The 18544-nt window shown below is 30.3% G+C and overlaps 2 protein-coding genes across 3 annotated transcripts in view; one reads left to right on the top strand and one right to left on the bottom strand.

The window, feature by feature from the left end:
* Positions 1–6891, top strand: part of LOC106469665 (nicotinamide phosphoribosyltransferase-like) — a 30449-nt gene extending 23558 nt beyond the window's left edge. The window contains exons 10-11 of the mRNA XM_013930166.2: positions 2797–2919; positions 4934–6891. Coding sequence (XP_013785620.1) covers positions 2797–2919; positions 4934–5044 — 234 coding nt within the window. The 3' untranslated portion in view covers positions 5045–6891. The remainder of the gene's footprint in view (positions 1–2796; positions 2920–4933) is intronic.
* A 3236-nt stretch (positions 6892–10127) lies between these two features.
* Positions 10128–18544, bottom strand: part of LOC106469666 (proteasome subunit alpha type-5-like) — a 24813-nt gene continuing 16396 nt past the window's right edge. For both annotated transcript variants that reach the window (XM_013930167.2, XM_013930168.2), the window contains exons 4-9: positions 18291–18358; positions 15145–15252; positions 14769–14827; positions 14363–14465; positions 11332–11418; positions 10128–10304 (exon numbers count right to left, since the gene is read on the bottom strand). In XM_013930167.2, the coding sequence (XP_013785621.1) occupies positions 10227–10304; positions 11332–11418; positions 14363–14465; positions 14769–14827; positions 15145–15252; positions 18291–18358 (503 nt within the window). In that variant the 3' untranslated portion in view covers positions 10128–10226. The remainder of the gene's footprint in view (positions 10305–11331; positions 11419–14362; positions 14466–14768; positions 14828–15144; positions 15253–18290; positions 18359–18544) is intronic.

The raw sequence follows: 18544 nt of genomic DNA, 5'->3' as shown, positions 1-18544 counted from the left end.
TTCATAAATATGCCCTTTCTGGACTGTACTAACCAACGGATGTACATGAGTAAAGCGGTAGGAGATAGCTGACCATTCTGCCGACCCTTCAATTAAAAGAAATCAGGGACAGTCTGCTTTTCAAAATAGAACCATGTTTTGACATAATAAAAATTATTTTTCTTATCTTCTTTTCTACTGTTAGTTTCACTCTAACATATTAAACATTAGGCCTATCACTTCTGTGGTAGTTAACTTCACACCAACTTTATTTTCTTTTGTTATTTTTTGTCTGCTCTTCCTGCTCATCTCACACTATTTATATCTTTATCACTTAATCGTCTGTTCGCCTTCTATATTCTCGACATCAATGAATTATTAACAAAACTTCCTACAATCATCTGCTTTTAACTCTTATTATAACAAAAACTAAACAATAATATAATATTCATTCACAAAAATAAATTAATCACTAATATCTAAACCAAATAGTCTTTTATATCATGACACCCTGTATGCAACACACATTTCCACACTGGGTGCAGAGTAAACCTGGTACAGCAGTGGTGCAATCTCCCACATGTGTTTTTCTCTCATCAGGAATAACACTGCATAGATGCTTCTCAAAGGATACTTCTTTCTATTCCTCACACTGGTCCCTCTGCTTATTCAATGTGGTATTCTAGCTATACATGTTAACGGAGGTAAGGTACCGTATCAGAAGTTAATATTTTCCAATACTAAAAATATATTTCTGATAGGTACTTACCTTTTCTAAAACTTCCCACCCTTCCTCCCCACTGAAAACAGTTATAGTTCGGTAGAATCTAATAGAGGGAGTCACTTGCATCAGGGGGTTGTCACGTGATGATTTGCATGTGACATGCAGAAAAACCTTGTTGATTGTGGGGTAACATGGAAGTTCAAGGCTTGCTATGTGAAAAAAAGCTAAGCATATAGAGGGCAGCACTGAATGAGAATAGCCATACATGTGAGAGAAGGTTAGTACCAATTTGAAATTTATTTTTGGTATAGGAAAATAATATCTGCTACAAACAGAAGATACAACAATCGAGTTGGATGTTTAAGGCAATTGTAAATATATCTTTGACATTTTGTAATATTTCTAATTTGGATATCTAACAACTAAAACAGTTAAGATTGTGTCATCTCACACGGTATTTTGCATTTTGTTGGCATACTCTCCACTCTCAATAAAATACCGGATTTCTTACATTTACTTCTTCTTCTTCTGCAATAATCTTTTTTTATAATTTCATAAAAAGGATTTTTAATTTTTATAAATCAGTTATGCCAGTTTCATGCCTTTATTAACATACATAAATATTTAAATATCTATATATAAGAGTCAAATGTCTGTCTGTCATGCACTGTATTTCCTGAACAGTTAATCATAGAAAAAATATAGATCAAAATGCTTATTTTCAAGAATAAATTATAGGAAAAATATTCATTTTTGGCAATTTTGAAAACTTCATATCTGTCAACATTTGTTTGTGCTGAACAATCTGAAAACAAAACTTATTAAGAGCCAAAATATTTCTTTTTAAGAAGGAATTTCATGAAAAAATGGGACGCCCTCTGTATATATGTTTCAGTATATATTTATTGCTGTTTTTGTTTTTATACTGGTATTATACACATGTATCATTTTATTGTACAGTGTCAAATAAATCTATTTGAATCAAATATCTCCCTTTTCACACTTCTTATGATAACTAACAAAAAAGCACTCACTTTGGTAAAAGTATTTTCTTGCACTCAGTAAAATGACAAGGAACAGTGGCATCTAGCAAAAAAAAATCCCCGAGGCTACTTAGCGTATCTGAGCACTCTGTTGTGCTTGATGCACCCATTGCATCAAAACCAAAACATTTTTGTCAACATACATTGCAGTCCATCTTCATTGCTTAAAAACAAACACGGTGCAATTTTTCTTATTGAAATAACACATGGAATGACAAAATATTACATATACACTCTGATCCAAGGGATTGAGTTGACTGCACATTCAATCCTATTTTTTATGAGAAATACTGTTGAATTGTTTCAGTTGGCATCTGCTGGTGTGTGTGTGTGTGTATATAATTATAATTGATTTACAGACGATTTACTAGTTTAAATGCAAAGATATCACAAACTTGTAGCATGGGTATGGAAGGAAAAACTTGTATTTAAACTTTCAGTAGATTTACATTGAAATTCAAAAGTTTTATATAACATTTGAATTATAAAATCATGTTTTTGTCTAATATGAGTTGTGAGGCATCCTTGTGACATGTTTAGTCTTAATTATGTAACTTTTATGCAATTAATGGCTTTTCATTAATAGGATTAAAAACCATTCAAGACATTTTAGTAAATCAGATGAGATTATACTACGTATTCAGTTCATAACCGAGATACTTTTAGAAAATTATGGAAAGTATATAATTATGTTTTATGGAAATAACTATTATTCTACTGCCATCAGAAACCATTACAGTGTTTTCACTGACTGTTATCATGTATTCTTATTATGTATAGATATGTTTTGAAATGTATTACTTTGACTGGGTTGTCTTAGAATAAACAGAATTATGGAAAGTATATAATTATGTTTTATGGAAATAACTATTATTCTACTGCCATCAGAAACCATTACAGTGTTTTCACTGACTGTTATCATGTATTCTTATTACGTATAGATATGTTTTGAAATGTATTACTTTGACTGGGTTGTCTTAGAATAAAAAAAACCTTGAAGAAAAGTTCTTTCTCTAATGTGATAAATATTACAAATTAAATTTTCCGTAGATCAACGTGTTTAAAAAACCAATCACTGATCCTGGAAAACATTCCAAGAAAGGCCGGCTTTCACTAGAAAAGCAAGGAAATTCATACTTAACAATTGAAGAAGGACTTGGTGATCCAGAAAAGGTGATGAAAAGTTCTTTATAAAAATTTTTCATTGAACTGTTCCATGTTTAATAACATAGACAAGCCAGGTTTGTGATATATTGTAAGTTAAAGAAGCATTACTGTTATATATAATAAGACATACCTATCTAGTTCAAATGCAGGATATCTTTGTTAAAAATGTCACCTGTGAAAATGAATTCTAACTCGGAAATCTCAACTTGTTCTGAGATACTAGCCTAAGGCCTGATTGTATGAAATATCTTTGAGATTTAGTGAAGATTTCTTACTGCAATGCTTGTTTTGTTTACATTAAATATATTGTCAAAGGAGCTATCCAGTTCTATACTATAACTGATGGTAATCTTGAATTGCAATTTTGTTACTGCTATTGCTAGATAAGGTGTTATTGAAATATTCAATTCAGAAACTCCTTGAAAATGAATTGTAAAACAGGGATTAAAAAGATTTTTCCATACAATCAAGTGAATGTTTAATGCAAATAACAGGTGTATAACCTGTAGGTATATAACAGGTCTCAGTTCTAATGTCTAATCATTTATAAGATGAAAGCTTGCTTTCAGCTAATGGAATTAATCATGTCAAGTTAGAAACATTATGAAGAGACTAGTATTTTTTTCAGGTATAGAGCTGTTAAATCAACTTCATAATGTATGCTAATTTGAAGTATAAACATGAACTCTTGCCACAGACTAACCTTAATTAAAATCCCATCAAGCATCAATCAAACTAGAACCATTTCTAGCACTCGGTATTTGTAATATAGTAATAATCATCTACACATAAACATCAGATACAAGCTGGAAAATTCCTTATTTTTGATCAGAAGTTATTATAATAACTATATATTGGCTTGGCTTTCTTTTTATTTTGATGTAATACACACACAAAAGTACTTGAGAAGCTTTTCAGATTGCCAGACCTTAGTAGTGTTTATATATTTGTGTGATCTGACTAATTTTATCCAGAACAAGAGTGATTTGTAAACATGATGTTTTTAGATAGAACCCACAAAAATAGAAATTGATTGTTTTTCACATTTTGTGCTGTCATCAACAGCACTTTGGACCCATTCTATACATTGTTATCTAATCAGATTGTGAGGAGTAACAAAAGGAATAAATTTCTTTCCTGAGTAACCTTGTTAATGGTTTTTACTCTTAGGTCAGAGTATCAGTTTGCATGATTATATTGACATCTTTTACAAATAATCTTAATTTTTAGGCCTTTTCATTGTCTCTTGGATATAGAACCATTGTTTTACCCTCTCATATAAGTGAATAAAATAAAGGTTTCATTGCACCCAAAGCTTCGGCTAAACTCAAAACTCTTATCTTAGACAATAGATACATAGACAATACATTTTAAAACACATGTAAACAACACAACTACTTCAGCACAACAAAATCAAAGTCCATAATTACATTGAATATTCCTGTTAATCCTGCCTGTTTTTAATTTTCAGTGATATTGCCATAGAATAGGCCCACAACACCACATTTCTATATTACTAAAAGTTATTTTCCTTTTCCTCTCTATTGCCAAATTATTGGCCTTTCAATAAATTTTTGAATCTCCCAGTATATATGCTATAGATATTTCTGAAAGTTTATAAGATGAACTATTAATTTTGAACTTTATAAAACATATACCAACATATATGTTTTTTCTTATTTCAACTTTATAGCTGTCACAAGTATTTTATTGAATAATGTTTTCAAATGCATATACATAAATAACACCTTTTAGCAACCACAACTGAAAAATTAGTTCTATATGTACCGATGGGTATTGTGTTGTTGAATTATGTCACTTCAAAAAAAAAAAAGGTTTTATTTATTTTGATTAAGAGCTTAGCTGGGGGATGAGTGTGTTGTTGATTTATACAACTTTCTTATATATATGTAATATTTCAACTATATAGCTTTCAAGGTTTTTTCTTTTATCAACAGAAATTTTTTAAATGAAGAATATCTCAATATTGAAAATAATCTGTAAAATTATTTCTTTTCAGGACCTTTTAGTAACTGTGTTTGAAAATGGAAAATTAATTCGAGAGTACACATTTGATGAAGTGAGAAGAAATGCTGAACTAGATACAGTAAAGAATAATAGGAAAACATAGTACTGGAAGATTCTTATTAATTTATTGTTTAGGTTGATTTACAGTCATAATAATACATTTTTGTAGATTTTCAATACACAAATGGTGTTAATGTTGAAATACACTAACACTTGGAGATCTCATCTCTGTGAGTGTAATGTTATTGATTTTGTGTCAATCTTCCATTTGTAACAGTGATAACATTCCTCTAAGTCTTAGAGGAATGCATAAATGTGATTATTTGATGAATGTGATAAGCCAAACCATGACTTATTCTACTAACTCAATTTTGAATCCTCAGAGAAGAAATATTTCTCTGGAAAAACAGTTAATTTGCTTGCTTTGTTTACTGGTAGAAACGTAGTCCTGATTTGGATAGAGCAGTAGTCATTGTTTTAGATTTTTGAAAAGTTTGATCTAAAAAAAAAAGACTGGAGACAAATATGAGAAACAAAACATATTCTGGAACTGATGCGATCCACAATAACATTTTTAGCGGGTTAGATTTTAAAATCAGTAATTGATTACAAGATTTTTGTGATTTTTAGACTAGTCTGTCATTTTGTAATCTTGTAAAGTTCTGAGAAGAGCAATGTTTGAGATACATAATCATTTTATAATTATTTAATTATTGTGGTGTTCTAACAAATTTTTTATAGCTTTCAAACTATGAAGTATGTAGCAGAGAGTTCTGAACCAAAAGACATTGTGTATGGGATGTGTGATGGACTTGAAAATCGATGCTTTATTTGGTATTCTAGTAGAAATGTGAGAGACACAAGATATTTAGTATTTTAGCATGTTTTAGTAAAGTTTGAAAATTGTGGGGAATTTTTACTTTACAAGATAGAAGAGGTAATCGTATATAGATAACAAGTTTCATTGTTTTTATACATTTAGAATCCTCTATACAGTTTTCCAAGTTTCAACACCCTATGATACATAAAGAATTTTAACACAAGTGGGTATTTAATATCCCTGAATAGATTTAAATTAGCATTTAAAACCATTCTATAGTATACCTGAGTCTTTTAATACCAGTGTGTCATAGTAGCCGAGCAAAGGTGTAAGTAGAGTAGTTTTAGAACTTTTTATCTTGTACATCAATCCTTTAAAAGTCACTTATTAACCCGAGAAAGCTAGTAGATAACAGAAAGTTTGAAAAATTATATGTTGTATACGTTAGTTGCTTAGAATGCTTTTTAGACTTCCTGTTGTGGCAAAATATTTAATGAAGAGATTCAAAATCTTGTGTGAAGTATATGAGTCACTGTGAAATCAGTAATTTACTTCCTTAGCAGTATTTAACTGTTTGAAGGTAAGGATGGGAATGTTGAAAATATCATTGTTTAGATGAAATCTATTTTAAATATTTTTTATTAGAATAATACATTTTACAAAACATGAATTTGCAAGGTAGTGAATTTTTCATGCCAGATTAACTTAGTCATTTTCCACAGCTACAATATCTTATAGTTTTCATAGTCACCTGAATATATTTACGTTTGTAATAACTTTGTACGAAACAGCTACTCATAATTTAAAAATATATTGGTATTGGATATCCTGATGTTAAACAGTTTTGTTTTTTTTACACTTAATGGTATTCAGGAAGAGTGATTGTTGATACTGTAAAAAAAAAAAGCTTGTACTCGTTAGAAGTGATACAGTAATTTAATTTGGTTTTGATTGTTAACAGTTGTAGCATTTCCTTTTATGGAAAAGGCAAGGAAGCAATAAGAATTAGCTTAAAATAATCAGTATTATATTTGTTACTTAATATAACAGATTTTATTTTCTCATTTTGTTGATGCCCGTCTGTATTCTTTATAAATATATAATGTGATGCTAATAAAAATCAAACCTCATTCTGATGTGTAATGACTTAAATAAAATTGGTAAAAATTACAGTTCATGTTGTTCACACAGAAACAGTTCAAGTATTTGATCATAGGAGCACCTTGATCAGGATTATGTTTATTATATCACAGCTGGCCTGATGATCCCTAGTATTAGTGAAAGTATTAGTGAAGTATTAGTATTAGTCAGCATTAGACACAGAAGATATAGCATGGTTGATATATTATTATTATTACTTCTTTATTTTTAGTCACAAGTTCTCATAAAAACTAGTAGAAACCAGTGTGTATAACTTCATCAAACAGTGAAATTTATTGCATTAAGGCAGTTGTGTAAGAATTCAGTATTGAAGTTATTTCACATTTTATTTTTTAAGTACAATAACTTTGGGAAAAAAAATACTGTTAACGATTATAATAAAATTAAAAAAACTATGTTTCTCAGTTTATTTTCATAGTAAAAAGATACATTGTAAGAAAATATTATACTTTGGTTAGCAATTATGTGTGTAAAATTAAAAATGTTACATTACTTGCCTCCCGTCTTCTTTTCTAAAAAAACCAAAACTGCCCTTTATCCAACAATTCAAACAGTTAGTTAAATAATGTGATAGAAACTTTTACTGTAACAGTATTAATAGTCAAAACTGTTATTGACGAATAGAAGCAAATGACTACTTTTTATTTTAAAACAATGTTTCATTCTAAGAAGTTATAAATGTCAGTATATACATATTTTACCTTATAAAGTTCAACAAGTATATGTAACAATTTAATAGTTTTAATTATATTTCCCCATCAAGGAGGAAGATATATTGTACTTTGTACCTTTCTTTCCAGTAATTATAATTGTGTACCAATTCTTTATTTCTGGGCTATTTACCTTGGATTAATACACCCAGGCAGCTTTTTCATGTTTGTGTTCTGATTTTATGACTACTGTTTCTTTATTTCAGTTGAGATGAGACTGCACAAAGATACTTTATGATAACTCCCACAGATTGAAGTGCACAAATTTGAGTTTTTTTTACCTTTCTTGAGATTTTAAAGGGGTCAAAGGTATAAAATGTTGCAGTTTTAGGGCTTTAGGTTCTATTCCTTTATACTTCAACAAATCTAAATCAATTTTTCCATAAAGATACCTTGCAATAGCTCTCACAGACTGAAACATACAAATTTGGGATTTGTGCGTTTCTTACAATTTTACGGGTTTCAAAGGACAAAATATTTGCAGAATTACGGTTTTGACCAGCCATTCTTCTATATTTTGACCTATCTAGAAGAAAATCTGCACAAATATACATTAAGATTTGTGCCGTTCTTTGATTTTAAATGGGTTAAAGGTAAAAACAATTTGCAGTGTATGTAATAGGGAGTTCTAAACTTAGATGTCTGTATACGTAACTGTTACAAGGGGTTATTAGCAGTGATTTGGTATACAAAGCATGAAATTACAAATACTATATCAAGGAATAGGTCTTATTTGATCATTTTTAGTTGTAAAGTTTTTTGTCACTGTAAATAAATATATTTAAGCAGAAGCTACTGTCCTGTGTATTACAAGGTAACAAATTATTATGTTCCAATACACAAGTTGATACTGTGTTTATCCCTCTGAAGTATATAGGTTGGAGTTTATAATTCCCATTTTGAACTTTACATTTTCATTCCACAGAGTAAAAAGACCAAATCTTTCTGAAAACTAGGACTATCTTCTTTTCAGTGATTGTTTTATCAGTTTTAAATGCCCCTCCCTCCCCAGTGGCAAGTTTAAAGGCTTATAATGCTAATAATTGGGTTTTGATACCCATGATGGGCACAAACAGTTTTAAATGACTAAAGTGTTTTTATTTGTTGTGGATGAATCAGTACTCTGGATTTTAAGCATAAAATGTTTCCACCCATCATTAAGTCCTCGTTTTTAATAATAGAAAGCTTACATATGCAGATCATGATTCTGTTTCAGTTTATTTATGGTCGTATTGATGAAAAATGCATGTATATCATTGGCAAGCTTAAAAATGAAAGGAAGGCTGGCCAATAGTGTAGTAATAAAGTTAAATAAGTAGATAGTTAAAACTTTTTAGAATAATACAACGCATTTCATATGTTTCTTACTTCTTTGGAATGATTACAATTGTGTGCTACTCCTGTATTTCTGTGCCAATTGCCTTGAAACTGTGGGAGTATGCACCATGGTTCAATATGCCCAGACAGGTTTTCCTTTTTTTTAAAAATAATTAATGCCCCTAAAATAAGAACAGGGACCTAAGTATTATTTTTAAGGGGGGGGGGGCATTTTTCATGTCCTAACCTGTCAAGTTGTAAATATGCAACATATTTTACTTTTTATAAACTTCTCATTTTAACATAACGTTTTAAAATATTTAGGCTTAGCTTCATCACCGTTTACCACAATTATATGTTAACATTCACATCTATTTACTTAGATGTTTTTGTCCAACTTTGTGGTTTTACATTTCTATAGAGGACCTGCATACTACTACCATGACTGTTATACCACAAAAACGAATTATATTTTCTGAATAATGGTGTTAAAAGCCACTGTACAACCATACCTTCTCTACATTGTGATAATCCCTTAAATTTCACAGTTACAGCACATTATTCTCATTGGACACTGAAAGTCACTTTTCTCTAGGCTGATAGAAAACCAATACTTTCTTTTCACAAATATCTGCATATGATAGCTTTATTTTATTAAAATAATCTCATTAGGCTAGTAATATCCAATGTGTTCGCAACAAACAGATTTTAAACATTTTTTAAAGAAATCATCATAACTACTAAAAAAACAATTTCTTATGATGAAATACTTACAAGCAAATGTTGTGTTATATTAAATGAGAAAGAGAAATCATGGATTATCTTACCCCTTGAACATAAGTGTGGAAAATTTATTTATAATCCCAAGATTTTTATTCTTCAGCCTTCACACACATATACCATTGAAGTTAATTTTTTTTTTTTAAATACAAACCTAGGCCTAATCTTTAAAAAAAACAAAAAACTAGTAGCATGTTTAGTGGCAACTGGTCACAAGTTGTGAATCACTTTATTTACATGCTAAACACAAGGGCATTAGTTTATGCATACTGGAAATAGCAGTTCCAGAAAAATAGGCATATAAATTACTTTAATTTTATATAACTTTAGAAAATTATTACACTTATGTTATTGCTATATGTAGTATACCTTGATTACTTGGAATGCTTACACACACATGCTAATTTAAAAACTGATGTTTATTAAACATTTCTTTAGTGTCAAACAGATATACAGAGGTTTTCAAAAGTAGTAAACCTAGTGAAATGGGACAATTATTATATGTTTTTGATGACCTCTTCCAATTCTTCTTTGGTAAACATGTGGTAGCCTTTATCGGGAGTTACGGCTGCTACCTGAAATTGAAAGTGGGTGAGAGAAACCTGTAAGAACATGATACTTGAAACCATTTATTGCTAGGTGTGTCTCATCTTACAACTAATACTTTATTGCACAGCAGTGATTTAATCCATTCACTGTGGCTGGGATCACTGGTTTTAGGTCAAACTGAACTTTGACAGGACATGATCCCAGTCACAGAGTGAGGGGGTGAGAGCACTGGAAAATATATGTCCCAGCTGCAGTGACAAAGTTTAAAATATATTCTCTATCTGTTACCTTTGATATTAACAATATAAATCTTCAGACAGTCCCTATAAATTTTATTGTAACTATCTGAGTTTACCCATTAATAAAGCAAAAACTGTACAAAGAACAACATTAGATAATGTTCTCCTTCCTTATTTCTTTTGTTATTAAATCTTTATGATCTCATTAGATGCAAATTACATACCCTGCTTTATGGAAGGTAATAACAGATTCATTTAACTGATTAAGTACTTGTGTCTTTTAAAGCCAAAGTCTATAAAAAGAAATGTGCCCTACTTTGGAGGCTTTTTTTAAAACTCCTTTTCAGGCAAAAATCATAAAACAAAACAGCCCATGTACACTGTTGGACAGTTTCCAGTTGCCTTACAAAAAATTACAATAATAGAGCCAGCCAACTCTAGGTGAAGGATGCTGACATACAGATGCACAAATGATGTATCATCTTTATAGTACGATTAATATTACTCTTTCTGAAAAATATTGAAAGTATACAAAAAGCAAACAGTCTTCATTCCTCATATATAAACAGGAATACCTGTAGTACAGTTCTGAAAAAGTACACAATAAAACTGACACTAGTTTTAATAATTTTAATGAAAAAAGCCATGGTTATATTTATTTATCTATTACCTGTTTTTCAGGCTACACATAAGGAACCTTGCAAAACTACAAAGTTTAAAACAGTGAGATGTTGCAGTCATTAATAAATAAACAATAATAAGTTGGAAATGAATAAGAACTAGATTGAATAGTGCAATTATTGAAATTACTAACCTCAATGTTTGTGGAGTTTAGTTTTTCTTCCATCACTTGTTTTAAGATTTTAAGAGCTGTTTTGGAGGCTTCTTCTAAAGTCATAGACTGTAAAGCAAGAAAGAGAAAATTTGTTTGTAGTAATAAGAATCTAGAATGCAAAGCCATTTTCTAGTTACAGTTTATACAATAAAATGGGAAGAAAAAAGGGTATTATCACACCACCACACAAACAAAGCAAATAAATAATTTTCTTGTAAGATGTAGGCAACATTAAGCTATATCTAAATATTTCATTATAATAAACTTGCAGTCTAAAAATATAACATGACATAAAACTTTAACATTATCACTATGTGGTTCTAGAAGAAAGTCCAAGACTAAATTGTAAACCCTCACAGATTCATTTCTGTATAAAGTTTCAGATTGTGCCAATCCACACACTACTAAACGAGGTGTAAATATACATTTGATCTTTGTTTACAAGATTCCGAGGAAACTTTCAAACAACTCTACAATAATACAAGTAGGTTAAGTAATAAACACTAGTTTATATATGTTAATCAGCAAGTCAGACCTAAGGATTTGTTTTGTTTATTTCAGGTTCCTATCTAAATTTCAAGCCTTTCAGCATTATATATACAATAAAATTATTTTCTTGCATGTTAATTCTTTCAGTACTAGCTATAGAAAATTCCATACATTTACTTTACATAAGCACTGTCAATGTTCTGTTTAACTTATTACTGAATACACAACTTGAAATAATGCAATATAATTTATTCAGGATCATGTTCTTAACAGTGCATATTAATTCTATGAAGTGCACATCCTTGTTTCAGATCAGACTCTTAAAGAAAAAACGCCTAAATAGATCACTATTACATTTTACTTTGTATCGGTACAGATATACTACACTGTGAACAAAGTTATTTAACATATGATGTTAAATACTTCAGCCAACTAACTTTTCCAGAAATTAATACATTTCTCCACATTTATCATTTACTTGTAACAGAACATAAATAATATTAAGACAAAGGGCCCGTATAAAATACTGTCACACAGTATTTCATCATTCGATCCTGTAAATGTTACTACAATCAAAAACTTCTTCCAGAAATAAAGTTGCCTATTTCTGTTTACATGCTGTCAAAGTTTTTGAAAATAGTTTCTGCATACATTATCGTACCAAAAGTCATGGGACACGGGTAGTTATGAATAAAACATGTCTTCATTCCAAAAAATTACTGATGTACAAAGCATCACCAATACTCTTGGCAAGAGCTTTTCTCATCTTTCCAGCACTGCTGTTTCTTGGCCTTCAAGTCACTAGCAGAGCAATTGCCTCTTTCCTTTTGGGCCATTCATCTCTATGACTATAGACTGGCCTTAATGACTGCTTCAATAAGTTGTGGAAGACTGTCTACTAATTTCTGGTAGAAAGCTGGCTGTATTGTGCTCCACTCCTTTTTTAAAGCATTAGTAAGCTCCACTACCGAAGAGGGCCATCTTGGCCTTGCCCTAATTCTACATTCCAGTTCATCCCAAAGATGTTCTATTGGGTTGAGGTCAGGACTCTGTGCTGGCCAATGCAATGTTCTGATGTCATTCTCTTCAAACCACACATTCACAATCCTTGACTTTTGACATGGAGCATTATCATGCTGGAAGGTGTAAGGGCTGGTACCATAAAATTGCTACAATGCAGAACACACAGAATTGTTCAGAACATAAATGTCATTCCACAGGACCAATTTTCATTGATCCACGGTCCAGGTTCGGTGTTACTTTGCTCCATGCCAATCGATGGTGTGCATTTGTTTTTGTTATCAACAGCTTGTGCACTGCAGCTCTTCTGTGAAATTTCATGGTATGCAGTTCTCAATGTTTCATGGAAACACTTATAAGATTGGCTATGCCTGCTCACATCTCCAAACACAGATTTTCTATTCTCTAGAGTCTGACAGTGAGATGAAGTAACCAGCCTTCTCAAGGCGCGTCAGCTCCTGTCAGTCAGTACTTTATGCCTACCTAGTCATTTCATAGGCTCATTGACACATGTGGACTTCCATTTCTTCAGCACGTTGCCAATTGTCGACCTGGGAATGTTTAATTGTTAAGCAATAGCACATACAGACATTTTCCCCAAATGACATCCAGCTATTCTTCCCCTCTGAAACTCTGTTAGCTCTTTCCATGTACTCATCATTTGCCATACAAGGTTGAAATGGACTTCCAAGCAAACCGCTGATCACCTTTACAGGCCAAATTATTTACGTATTTCATCATGACACCCATTTTCCTGCAATCAGAGGTGTGTCCCATGACGTTTGGTAGGATAGTGTACATGTATGTAGATATACAGATACAAGTTACTAAGTACAAGTTAATAAAGATATCAATCCTTTGTCTTTGTACTGATGATTTAATGTAGAAAATACACATTCCAGATATCAATTTATTATTATTATTGATATTTTTTAAATTTTCCAGGTTGGATCTCATGTACTGAACCTATTTGTGCCAAAGTTAAGTAAATATTGAGGTTTAAATATCTTATTATAACAATTTTATAAATTACATACAAATGCAGTATTAAAATTTATCAAGTTGCATATAAGTGATCAAGTTTTAGAAAACAAAAATGTATATTACATTTCCCAAGTATTTCATATTGTAGTTTCATCATTATACTTTATTCAACTTTTACTTTTTACTTACTATCAAACAGGTATTGAACACGTTTAAAAATCCCCTCCTGTTAAAAATTGGGGAAATTTCATTTAAAAATGTAAATATTTATAAGATAATGTCTACCACTTCAGTACTTGGAAAAAAAAACAAGATAACAAAAGGAAATATTTTCCTTGATATGATTAAGAAGAATTATTTTGTTTATGAAATACTATAAATTTGAAGAAACATTTTGATTCTTCTTTAATGTTACACAAAGTACCCAAAACTTAAACGTGAAAAAAATTATTCTAATGAACTGGTGTTCCTTTACTTTGTTTTAACCATTAATTTTTATGAAATTATTTAACAGTACTTTATGATACTCTTCCTGCAAGGCTTGTTGTGCCCCTTCTGACCCAGATCCAATGGCTTTAGCATCATACTGGACATATGTTCCAGATGGGTCCATGTGGTAACTGAATGAAGAAAAAAGTCCCATCAATCAGCATATACAAATTGAATTATTAAGATGAGTAACACTTAATCTTACATATGTAAAAATTGAATTTTTTCATACATCTATAAACAGTATTTAAAGAATGTATAGAGAAAGATGCCCACTACTACCTTTTTCATACATAATTTTTGTACTTCTATCTCAAGGACAGACATATAATTAAGCTTAATTTCTAAAGTTATAAAAAATATATAAATATCTAAAAAAAACTGTCTTTTCAAAAATATTAAACCAAATTAAAATACATAATTTATAAACTTACAGTTGGGGACCTCTCTCGTCAATTCCAGCAAAGAGAATTGCTACCCCGAATGGTCGACTCTGTAAGCATTAGAAAAACAACAAGCATGAGCTAATTAAAATGTGGCATGAAAAATAATCTAAGAATACAAAAATTTATTTAGCTATACATCCTAGAGTATTACATGTAACTATAATGTAAATGTTGCCAGTTTTCTGTTTTAAACTAACAGTAGTAACAATAACTTGTTCAAACTTCTCAATGTAACGAGAATGTATTACAGTTACAGTCAGGTAAGTTAATAAACAAACTACTACAAAACATAAATCAGTAAAGTTTCTGTTCAGAAACTCTTCATCTGCAAGTTGATATTGAAAATTATCTTTATGATACAAACCATTGCAATCCCATCATCGTCACTGTCCCCAAACCGAATAGCAAGGTTGGAAACTGCCTGAGCCACACTTTCTACTTGCATTTTCTCATTGTACAAAAACCAGTGGTTCTGCAAGTAAGAAAAATGCAGCTTTACAAATTATAAATGTGAATGTTGAATATTAATGAGGAAGAAAGACGGTTAACTAAAACAAATTTTCCATTTCAAAAAATGTTTTTAAAGAAGTATGCTTTTTGGTAGTCATGGCAGTTCTGGTATTTTGTATTGAACACAATGTCTTAATGTTAATTCCAAGATGTAGTTACTGTGGAGTTGTAAAATAACCATGAATTCGAGTTATGGTTATTTCATGTACTGCTTCATAAAGTTTTCATTTTTGATTGAATAATCAACAAAATGGTTAAATTGAAAAACATTTTTATAGCAAAAAATAAGATCTTGAAGGCTGATTAAAAACAAATTAATTCCAAGTAATTACTTAATACTTAATTAAAACTTGTTAACATAATTCTTAAGTTTTCTAAAAAACAATACTATCATACAAAATCAATTTAGAAAACAATTTTATTGACCAACTTATAAACTGTAAACCACTTTCTGTATTACAGTTCCAAATTACTTTCTTTTAATTGTCTAAAAATATCATAAAGTTAAGTCACAAAATGCTTTACTGTGTGATATTTCTACAACAAGCCAGACTCAAAAATTATGATGAATCCTGTATAAATCATGAGTAGAAAAACCACTAGCCTGGAGTGCTGCAATATCTATAATGACTATAGAAATACACTCACCTAATGATAAATAAAACGTGATATAAAACACCCATTATACAGATTCTATACACACAAACATTTAATACAAGAAAGGGTATGAAGAAAGTTACTTACACCTAATATTTCTAAAGTATATACCAGTCACCAAGTTGAATATTATGTAGTCGGTCCTATAGTTTTCTTTCCTCACATATTTCTGTTTATAGTTTTGATAACACTATCATACTTGTGCAATTCAGTAAGCCTCAGTATTCACATTGCTTTTGTGTATACTACTTAACAAATTCTTTAATTGATACACATAATATCTAAGTAAAGAGTTAAAATCTGAACTTTGTGACAAAAATGCTGTGTTCTGTCTTTAGCCTTAAAACTATGAAAATTAGTTTAAGACAAAAAAAAGTAAGAAAGAATTACAAAGAACTAGCAACTAGAATAATGCTACCAATAATAGCTTCTACATTTTTCTTGACAATGGGCCTTGTAGTTTACTGTAGTGTTTAAAGTTTGCTTACTAATGTAAAAAAATTGCATTTACAGTACACTTTGGATACTGACTGGTATAACACCCATGCATATATATATTAATGGTTTTTAACAGTTTAACCTGTACATGGTAGTGAATATATTTTACATTGTCTAAATTTACTCTTCAAATACAAAACAGTAACAAAGAAGGCATTAAAACATGTATCAACATCATTATAATTTACTCCATACTCAGCTTATGAATATAATCTTTAAATAGTTTTCAAAGATAATTTCTTTTACAAGTAAACTATATACCTGCCTATTCATATTGTCTTGTTATCAATGAAAAGCATCAAGAACATGCATTTTTTGTCTCACAAAAAGTATTCAAAATATTAAATTTTTAATCAAGTGCTTTTAGATGCTATATTTTTGAAATCAATACTTAAACAGTAAAACTAATGGCTGTTATACATATCAAATTTTATCATATAATATTGGCTTCTCTGTCAAGTTTCAGCTTAATTTTCTTTGTGGTTAGAGCTTTCTAGGGAAAAAGTGCTGTAGAAACACTGTATCACATACAGTTTTAACTATTTTAACAACGTTGTTTTAAGGTTACCACTGAAAGTGCACATTAGCCTTGAAGCTAAAACTGACTTGTGCATTATTTCATGTAGAAGCATGATCTACAACACAAATAAGAATATGTCCTCTGTTTTAAACAGTGCTTCGGCTTTCAACAATAGGTCAAAGTACTACACTGACACCAATGCATAGGGATAAAATTAAATCTGTTTCACCCTGGTAAATTAAACTAGGTGAGATAAAGATCATGGAACATTATAACAATTATATACCTTTTCAGATGATATTTAACAGAAGTGAGGAAGTCTTATCAAAACAGACCACGAAAAGAATGCTGGTAGAAATTTAAACTCAAATTAACAATAAAGAACATGACAAAAGAAAACATGTAACAGTCTCAGTGGAAAGCAGGCATAACATAAGGTCTGTTGTTTCAAGTTCTCCTCTGTTTATTTTATGGGTTAAAAGCACATTTTAGAGGTTTTATTATTATTAACTTCCTTAAAACTGTCACTTGCAGTAGCAAGTTGATACACATCAAAATTATCCCACTTTACTCTCATTTATTGTAATTAATAACTAAAACAAAGAAATATTAACAATTTATTGAAAGAAGATCAAGAAGGAGTATCACATTCAAACTAAAGTGTACTCCATTATAATAAATCATGGATTGATGTAAATACACTTATGACAAAAGTTGTTGGCTAGTTATGTTATATAAAAATACTTTTAGAAGTGGATTACCTCTCAACATCGATATTAACATTGTTTTTCAGCTGCACATTTAATGTAATTTTTGTGATGACCAATTTAAGTCAATTCATAATTACCTATACAACTGTATACAAATTCATGCTTGAAGCATCCTTAAAAGTTTGATGGCTTGATTCTTGTAAAAATAAACAACATGTTACTACATCTGAATAGATCAGGTAAATTACATAATTACAATTTTATTTTTCATCAGTATTATGCTTCTTACACTTCTAAACAGTATATTTTTGATCTAGTCACTTAGGGATTTTCAAGAGTTAGAACAGAGTATAAATAATAGCATTCCAATCGCACAATATTTTTCGTATCCATCACTAACAACATATTTCACTCAATTCAGAGATCTTCAGGCCAGCTGGGATGTAGTGTTTAAAAATGTAATAGGCCTAAAAATAATGTCTTATTACAAGTATAATAATAATAATTTTCATAAGCTTTTAAAAGGTATACACATCATAACATTTGTTGAATTACATAATGTTTCAGACTTGTCTCTCACCATTTCATTATAACTATTAGTACAAATATAATCACCTGAGCTTCAACTCGTGCCTTGTCAACCATTGTCCTAGAATCAGCCATGAGTCCACTTACAGCACAGCCTATAGAAATATTAATTTACTCATTCTACAAGGAAAAGCACCGGCATTGTTAATACAAAAGATTTTGATATAAATGAGTAAAACCCAAATTTTTACTAGGTAGTGTTTAGAAACTAAACTGTGAGCTTGTTCTTTCAATCTTGTTGAGAGATATTGGTTGTTTTCTTCCATGTAAGGACTATCACA

Source organism: Limulus polyphemus, unplaced genomic scaffold (assembly GCF_000517525.1).
Source record: "Limulus polyphemus unplaced genomic scaffold, Limulus_polyphemus-2.1.2 Scaffold3603, whole genome shotgun sequence".
In the NCBI taxonomy this organism is placed as follows: Eukaryota; Metazoa; Arthropoda; class Merostomata; order Xiphosura; family Limulidae; genus Limulus; species Limulus polyphemus.
The sequence above is the reverse complement of the archived record's forward strand: the minus strand, read 5'-3'. Positions and strand labels throughout refer to the sequence as shown.